The sequence below is a fragment of the Diabrotica virgifera genome, chromosome 8 (genome assembly GCF_917563875.1).
Source record: "Diabrotica virgifera virgifera chromosome 8, PGI_DIABVI_V3a".
NCBI lineage: Eukaryota > Metazoa > Arthropoda > Insecta > Coleoptera > Chrysomelidae > Diabrotica > Diabrotica virgifera.
Genome location: NC_065450.1, coordinates 7,702,797 through 7,712,241, shown reverse-complemented (window position 1 = coordinate 7,712,241; position 9,445 = coordinate 7,702,797). Strand labels below are relative to the sequence as shown.

The 9,445-nt window shown below is 32.6% G+C and overlaps 1 protein-coding gene across 1 annotated transcript in view; it reads left to right on the top strand.

The window, feature by feature from the left end:
* The first annotated feature begins 232 nt into the window (after positions 1-232).
* The window catches only part of LOC126890479 (juvenile hormone esterase-like), a 149,140-nt gene continuing 139,927 nt past the window's right edge, over positions 233-9,445 (top strand). Inside the window, exon 1 of the mRNA XM_050659463.1 lies at positions 233-444. Within this exon, the coding sequence (XP_050515420.1) occupies positions 310-444 (135 nt within the window). The 5' untranslated portion in view covers positions 233-309. The remainder of the gene's footprint in view (positions 445-9,445) is intronic.

The following is a 9,445-nucleotide window of genomic DNA, read 5'->3' as shown; positions in this document are numbered from 1 at the left end:
ATTTCCTATTTAGTTTCCCATGGTCGCTTGACGATTCACCACCCAATATATTATTATAAATTTTTTTTAGAACGTATAAAGGAAATTCTTTAATCATTCCTTTACATTGAAAGCCACCTCTGTTCTAGTTATTGCCTTATCAGGAATATACCACAATGGTTTTGTTTTCAGGTAGGTTGTTTTTACAAATTATTCATATATAAATACTAACGATAGTATTCATCTCATTCACAATATTTACCCTCCGGTATAACTTTATTAGTAAGATTTTTTCGTTTTATTGTAACCTAAAAAACCTAAAATTGCATTATGACGTCTCCAGTTGTAGCTGTATGTGAAGGCAAACTTAAAGGGTTTCAAAAGAAGAATCTTAACGGAGAAAATTTCTATTCATTTTTGGGGATACCCTTTGGAAAGGCGCCGGTGGGAGAACTTCGATTTAAGGTAACTATGATCTGTATTTAAACCATCGGGCGGAATTCAAATTTACCGTGCCGTAATGTTTGTTTGTAATTGGCTCAACCTCAGACAAGTTTACTCAACTGTTATCAAATTTTGACATTAATGACTAGACTTAGGCAAATATGCAAGTTGCATAATGCATACAAAATGCAAAAAATTCACAATTTTGCATATTTTTATATAAGTGTGCATAAAGTGCACATAATTTTAAATGTTGGTTGTAACTATATCTTTATATCACTGTAACAAGTAGCTTGAAAATCTCAATATTTATTTTTGTTTTATAATCTCTTGGTACATATTCAAATTTTGGGTACCTGAATGTAGTAACTAATAAAAGAGCGGCTTAGCATATGTACCTACACAGTTTTGTCACGTTTTGGTTACAAAGGTTCCAAAATCAGCCAGTTTATATCTCTAGGTAAAAATTTTTATTTTGACGGCCCATTTCGCTTTTTTTGTAAAATAAGTCGTGAACACGTGTCTTCGTAATTGTGAATAATTATTGTGCTTTGAAAACGCCGCAAATAGACAGTTCAGTGTCGTGGTGTCATTCATAAAATCAAACTATAGTTTTGTTCAGAAAACTATTATTCAAGTAAAATCCTCCAAATAATTATCAGTAATAATTGCACAAGAGCTCTAAAATTATTGAATTTTTCCCGAGTGACACTTTGACAGTTTTGTTGAGCCTCGCAAAACTCGCCTTCGGCTCATGAAATTATGTCCAAAGTGTCACGAGGGCAAAAATTCTATATTAATTTTAGAGATCGGGTGCAATTTGTTGCGATTATTTCATGAATAAAACTGTTCAAAACCAAAATTTTATTGTAATTTATTTATGTAAGTACAAATTAGTACAAATAAACACACAGTTGTTATAAATATTTTACGGTTGAAAGTCATCACTTTTATAATTTTTAAAACATGAATTGTCATTAACGTCACTGAATGTATTTTTTCGTAGCAACGAAGGGCATCTGACGTAATATACTTGACGACGTCAAATTATCAAAAATTATCAGTATAATTCAGATTTCTGTAGCTTTCTATTGGTCAGAATCTCCTATGAATGAAATAATCATTGTTAGACAGTACATTTTAAATAAAATAATTTGAATCATTGTTTCAAAACGTTAAAAGTAATACATATTGGATAGGAAATTATTCTATGTAATCAGATAGAAGCCATAAGTATTTGTTAGAAAATTTTGAACAGCATTTGATAAATTATTTATTGTTACCACAATTCGAAATAATATCAATTATTTATTTGTTCAAATACTTAAATACTTAAATATTTAATTAATTAGCTTAGTTAGTAAAATATATACATGTTAATTAATACACCATGTGGAGATATTGTAAATATGCTTGTAAATAAAAAAATACTGTAAATATTTTTTTTGATACATGCATATTTTCTAGATAAACGTGCATATTTTTGGGTCAAATACTGCATATTTATGCGCATATTTCATACCTTTTTATTTGCATATTTGCCTAAATCTACTAATAACTTTTATGAGATTTTTACGCTACTGGCATTTCATAGGTTAATTGAATTATATCGGCGATTTTTTGTGTTTTTGCGTTATTCTTTTAATTTTAAAATTTTTAGTCTGCTTTTATATAAAACCAGTAGTTGTTTTGGAATTTATGAATTACCGTCTAAGGCCGATATAATCAACCAAAAAATATGGATTTGGTGATTTTTCTAGTGACTTTCTCGGGTGTGAACCTTTCTTTTTAGTTTACTCCTCCTGGTTTAAAAACAAAGTATAATATCATCATATACTTTAAACACAGTTTTATAGACAATTTAAACAAATAGTTGGGTGCACAATTGGCATATTTGTGTACAGTTATGTCTTCTTCTTTTTGTATAAACATTTTTATTTTTCTTCTGTTTTTCAATTTATCTCCAGTAAGTTGTTGTTTCATCGTGTGCGTGGTCTTCCCAATGATCATCTTCGTATTGGGGACGGTATCCCGTCATCTTAACTACTTTATTTTGTTGTCATTCGGCTTATTTGGCCGTTTCGATCTACTCTTGTTCTTTGGATAGTTCTTAGTGTTCTTCACCTTGCATCCCCGTTGTATATCTGTACCTGCTTCTAGCTCTGTTTCATATTATATCGATTTTTCGAAGGGTTTTTATCTCTCCTATTTCTGGCATTCATTTTGTCCTCTGTGTATCAGGTCGTTTTTCAGCCGCATATGTTATTGATCTGGTGACTGTTTTGTAACTTTTTCTTTGCCGATCTTTTTATTTTTCTCCATATTGTTTCACTCAGGCAACCTGCGGCTTTGTTTGCTCTATTCACTTGACGTTCCACTTCTGTTTCGAGCTTTCCGTTGCTCGATGGTATGATGCTTAGATAATAATGTTTAAATTCCATCACTTTTTCTATTATCTCACCCTCCAGCTCTAATTTACATTTTAGTAGATTTGCTGTTATAACCATGCATTTTGTTCTTTTGGGGAAAATTAACATGTTAAATTTTCTGGCGGTTATATTAAATTGGTGCATCATACGTTGGTGCATCTTCACTTTTAGCGAATAGTATTGAATTGTCTGCATAGCAGATTATTTTAAGTTATTCAGCTAGGAACTAATAAATTTTGCACACTTCGAAAATACTTTTCTTTTCCCAGTAATTTAGTTGTCATAGTTGTGTACAAAAACATAGCAGTCTTTACAATTGTTTCTTTGTTCTCTGATCCATCTCCATTAGGGTGTAACGAAAAATCCTAAGTCATCATTTTTTTATGGGGCTAGTGCGAAAAAGTTGTGTTTTGATGTATAATAAAACTGTAAGAAATCTTTTTTGTATCCCTATCTTCATATTACATTTAAATTTTTGGGAATAACAAAAAAAATAAAATTTTAAAAATTTATTTTTTTATCAGTTCTTTGAATCTAAATAATTGTTTAACAATATACATTTTAAGATTGGTATTCTGATCTTTTGTTAAAAAACGGCATAATGTTTCTAGAATGCAACTTTGAACGAATAAAGCCATCCCTTGATTCTGGTCCACAAACAGCAGCTGATGCTTCAGTTACTCACTTAACAGTTCTTTCCACGGATTTTGTATGACAAGGGCAGTTTAAGACCTCTATGTTTTTGTAGTTCCCAGAATAAATAATATCCCTTACATCTTCATTGGAAATATGTTTTAGGAAAGGAGGAGCCGTAACGTTGAATCCAGAGATAGAAATTAAGTCATTATAATCTGCAGCACTAAAATCTAATGTTGGTATTTTGAATCTCCGGATCTTTTTTCTGACTTTCTCTAGCTTTTGGCACTTTGCGTATTCCTAGCTCTCGTATATGTTTTCGTTCATCTTTCATCATTAGTGTGACCAACTAGCCCGAAAAATCCGGGACATGGCCCGAATTACGAATTCATGTTCCGGCGTCCCGGACAAGGCTTCCGGGCTATCCAAATTTTAAAAATTTTGGTAAAATTCTATTTTGAAATTTTGAATACGTTATTCTTCTAAGAATTCACATCAAATTGAATTGGTGGGACCAAAAAAAGTAGACAATTTCTACTAGTACCAATACCACATCCAAGAGTGTAATACTAGTACCAATACCACATCCAAAACGCATGCATTTTATATCGACGTATTATATAGTTCTACGAAAACTAAAACGGTGGACTTTTTTTCGGTTCTGTATTTTAATTATCGTCTTCTGAAAAAAATGGTCCCGATTTTCATTGAAAAGTCCCGTATTTCATATATTTTTTTCAGCCTTGTCCCGGATTCGACTGAATTGGAGTTGGTCACACTATTCATCATACCGAGTAATACATTTTTGGGATGGGCAAAATAAGCATTCCTTTGGATAACGGCATCGACAATTTTTATTTGGTCAACTGGTAGAAATCGTGAATAATAGATCATTCGCCATAAATGTTTTGAATCATCATAACAGCTAGGATACAGTTTTATATAAAACCAAACTGGTGCATACACTTTTTGGATGAAACTTGCGTGTGATATTTTCCCAGGTTTTTAAGGCTCAAATCATTAGAACAGTTTCCCGCAGCAACTGCTTGACTGATTTGGTAAAAGTACTTGTGATCGGTACTAAGGTATGTTGTTTCTAATAATATTGATAGGTTGTTTTCTATTGAGACAAAATCGACAACAGCCTTCTCTTCACGGCGTTCCAGAAGTTTCCCTGTTGGCCCTGAGAAACCAAGTGGTCCACTGGTGCGTCCATCTAACTGTTGAATTAAATGACGTAGAGGTAGCTCATTGCAATGAAATAAGCATACTAGCCATTGAAGTAATGTGCCGCAGTATTTGTGACGAAGATGGTTGGACTGTAACTGTTGACAAAGGAGCAATGAATTCTTCTTCATGGTCACCTGCATCAGAAGAATTTGAGTCAGACAAGCTGCTACTTATGGAAGGATTAGAATAATCAACGGTACATGCTTTAAGAACAATTTAGTCAGTATTATATTTTTGATAACTTGCCTTTGCCTTCATGGTTCTTTCCATTTTCTTCCTTATTGCTGCAGATGCTGCAATATCCACTGGTCCAATTGCCATTTTTCGACAGGATCGTTGATCTTGAAGAAAATTCGCTCATTTTGTGGTACTTTCTTGATTTTATCACAAGTACACACACACACACAGTTCCAGTCATGTTGCACTCACAAGCCGCGATATTCAATAACTTTTTACGCTCCTTTCGAAACTGGCAATTCTTTTCTATTTATGAATCAGATGCTTGCTGAGTTTTTGTGTACCTATCGCTTAAGATTTTTATACTCTATATAAATATTTTTAATCATATCTTGAATGCACTTATGCGATAATGTTGGAATTGAAGCTTATATTCATATTTGTTCTACTTTCGTTGCAACGGCATTCAAGACGTCGGCGATAGATGGATCTTTATTATTATTTGTCAACTTAAGTTCATTACGAATAAAGAAAAAGCACTTTAGAATGTCACACTCAGTTGGTAACACACGATGATTGAAATTTGATCAGAGCCATATTGATTTTTTCGACAAAAATAATTTTTTGGTTTTTTCATTTTTCAAATCCAATATGGAACCCCAAGATATTTTTTTATTTCAAAATGCTCTCGCACCAATTTTTTCTATCACCTGACACAACTTTTAAACGATAGCCACAAGAATTTTTCTTTTCTTTTATTTTTTTTGACCTTTTCGTTCCACCTCCATATCTCTCCCGCTCCAAGCTCTGCCATTATGCTTTTTATTATTTGTCTGACTAAAGTATTCGTATAGTTTCTAATTCGTTTATATTTGTTGTATTTGCTTTCCTTTTTCCAATTTCCTTTTTCCAAGTGGTTCTGTTGCTGCGTTAATTATGTTTTCTTTGAGTTTTCCCGGTTTGTCTTGATATTACTGTTTTCTAATATTTCGTTCTTGTCAATCTTCTCTGATATGCTTTATTCTTTGTACAATTGTAAAATTACAAATTTACAAATACGCTTGTAAATCATAATTGAATTTTATATAATGCCAAGTGTATATCTTATAATAAAACGCAACGCTTCAGTACACTCTGTGCTCGACAGAAACAAACATACCTCTTTTGATTCTGATTGGTTTTCTTCAGTATTTCTGTTTTTATTAGGGATTACATTTTTTGAAGTGAAAACTTCTTTAGAGACGTTTTGCGATTTTGGGATAGGGGAAAAAGCATTGACTTGGCGACCGTCATCGCGCGACCGTCATCGCGACCGTCATTGCGACCGTCATCGCTTATGCTATATATATTATGTGTATGTATATATAAATTGTGCAGAGGTATTTAAATTTAAAATAAATGTAAAACCTATTATGGGATGGGGAAAATGGATTGATTTCGCGACCGTGATCTCTTCGGCGAAATAAATTTTGTACGTATCTATATTATGTGTATGTATACATAAATTGCATAAAAGTATTTAAATTTAAAATAAATGTAAAACTTCCGTCGTCTCTTCGGCGAAAGTGAAAACTATTTTAGGAACGTTGTGCCCTTTTTAGATAGGGAAAAGTATTGAATTAGCGACCGTCATTGCTTCGACGAAATAAATTTTTGAAGTGAAAACTTTTAGCGACGTTGTACACTTTTTAGATGAGGAAAAAGTATTGAAATAGCGACCGTCATTGCTTCGACTAAATAATGTTCTGAAGTGAAAACTTCTTTAGGGACGTTTTGCTCTTTCTAGATAGGGAAAAAGTATTGAATTAGCGATCGTCATCACTTCGGCTAAATAAATTTTTGAAGTGAAAAGTTCTTTAGGGACGTTGTGCACTTTTTAGATATGGAAAAAGTATTAAATTAGCGACCGTTATTGGTTCGACGAAATAAATTTTTGAAATGAAAACTTTTTTAGGGACGTTGTGCACTTTTTAGATGGGGAAAAAGTGTTGAATTAGCGACCGGCATCGCTTCGGCGAAATAAATTTTTGAAGTGAAAACTTCTTTATGGACGTTTTGCACTTTTTCAATGAGAAAAAAGTATTAAATTAGCGATAGTCATTGCTTCGACGAAATAAATTTTTCAAGTGAAAACTTCTTAAGGGACGTTGTGCCCTTTTCAGATGGAGAAAAAGTGTTGAATTATCGACCGTCATCGCGACCGTCATTGCTTCGACGAAATAAATTTTTGAAGCGAAAACTTTTTTAGGGACCTTATACACTTTTTAGATGGGGAAACAGTGTTGAATTAGCGACCGTCATCGCTTCGGCGAAATAAATTTTTGAAATGAAAACTTCCTTAGGGACGTTGTGCACTTTTTGGATGGGGAAGAAGTATTGAATTAGCGACGTTATTGCTTCGACAAAATAAACTTTGGAAGTAAAAACTTCTTTAGGGAACTCGTGCACTTTTTAGATGGGGAAAAATTATTAAATTAGCGACCGTCATCTTGCTTTGCAAGAATACGGGCTAACAATAAATTTCAAGACGACAAAGTTTTTCCGATCTACTCTTGTTTCTTGGATATTTTTTAATGTTTTCCACCTTGTATCCCCGTTGTATATCGGTACCTGCTTCTAGATCTGTTCCATATTATATCGATTTTTCGATGAGTTTTCATCTCTCCTATTTCTGTCATTCGTTTTGTTCTCTCTGTATCAGGTCGTTTTTCAGCCGCATATGTAATTGGTCTGGTGACTGTTTTGTAAATGTTTCTTTTCCGATCTTTTTATTTCTCCATATTGTTTCATTCAGGCAACCTGCGGCTGTGTTTACTCTATTCACTTGACTTTCCACTTCTGTTTCGAGCTGTCCGTAGCTCGATAGTATGATGCTTAGATAATAATATTTAAATTCCATCACTTGTTCTATTATCTAACCCTCCAGCTCTAATTTACATTTTAGTAGATTTGCTGTTATAACCATGCATTTTGTCTTTTTTGGGGAAAATTAACATGTTAAATTTTCTTGCGGTTATATTAAATTGGTGCATCATACGTTGTAAATCATCTTCACTTTTAGCGATTAGTATTGCATTGTCTGCATAGCAGATTATTTTAAGTTGTTCAGCTAGGAATTAATAAAATTTACACACTTCAAAAATACTTTTCTATTCCCAGTCATTCAGTTGTCATAGTTGTGTACAAAAACGTAGCAGTCTTTACAATTGTTTCTTTGTTCTCTGATCATTCTCCATAGCTCTCCTGGTCCGAGCTCTGCCATTTTCCTTTTATTATTTACCTGAATAAAGTATTCGTTTAGTTTCTAATTCGTTTCTAGTTGTTGTATTTGTTTTGTTCTATATGCACTTCCCCTCCAAACCACGAGGTTTCCCCCTTTGATAAATATGTTAGTATTCGTTACCTTCCTTTTTTCCAAGTGCTTCTGATGCTGCGTTAATAATGTTTTCTTTGAGTTTTCCCAGTTTTTCTTGATATTACCGTTTTCTAATATTTCGTTCTTGTCAATCTCCTCTGATATGCTTTATTCTATGTACAATTGTAAAATTACAAATTAACAAATAGGCTTGTAAATATTAATTGAATTTTATATAATGCCAAGTGTATATCTTATAATAAAACCCAACGCTGCAGTACACTCTGTGCTCGACAGAAACAAACATACCTCTTTTGAAAATAAAAACCTTATCTTGTAAAAGGTATATTTAAAATCCCTAAAACGGGCTGTATCATAACAAAACGTTTTCGAAATCAATATTCCGTCATCAGTGTTATCACCTAAAATAAGTATAACTCTATAAATAAAACAAACGTGAGGTTAGATTTTGACAAAGGTAAAAAATGAATAGAGAGTTACAGGTTTACATGCTTTAAGCCACCAAAATGTACGGGTAAAAACCCTTAATTTGATATTAAACAGTTGGGGTTACATTATACTATCTGATTTTAAAAGATGTTAAAAATATTTCCAGATTAACCCCTGGCATCACATGTCATGTGATGTCAAATTATTTAAAATAGTATTTTTGAGGTTCCTGAAGAGTGATCGGGTCTAACTTCAATTTACACCGTTCTTATTTAATTGTTAAATATGGCTCTCCATCCGATTTTTTAACGGTGCGGCGCACTCTATTTCAACAATCTCCTATTTTCATCTGAAAAATTTTAGAGTTTTAGATTTTTGGGACATTCTAAATAAAATAGGTTTCTTGTCATTTTTCTCAAGAGTCTATAGTTTTAAAGTTATAAGCGATTTAAAATCCGAAAATGTATATTTTCGCTTTTTTCGGATTTTAAATCGCTTATAACTTATAACTTTAAAACTATAAAACTTTTGAGAAAAATGACAAGAAACCTATGTTATTTAGAATGTCCCAAAGAATTTAAAAAATATTTTTCGGAGGAAAATAGGAGATTGTTGAAATAGAGCGCGCCGCACCGCCAAAAAAATCGGATGGACACGCATATTTAACAATTAAATAACAACGGTGTTAATTGAAGTTAGACCCGATCACTCTTCAGAATCTTGAAAATGAATGTTTAAACGACAA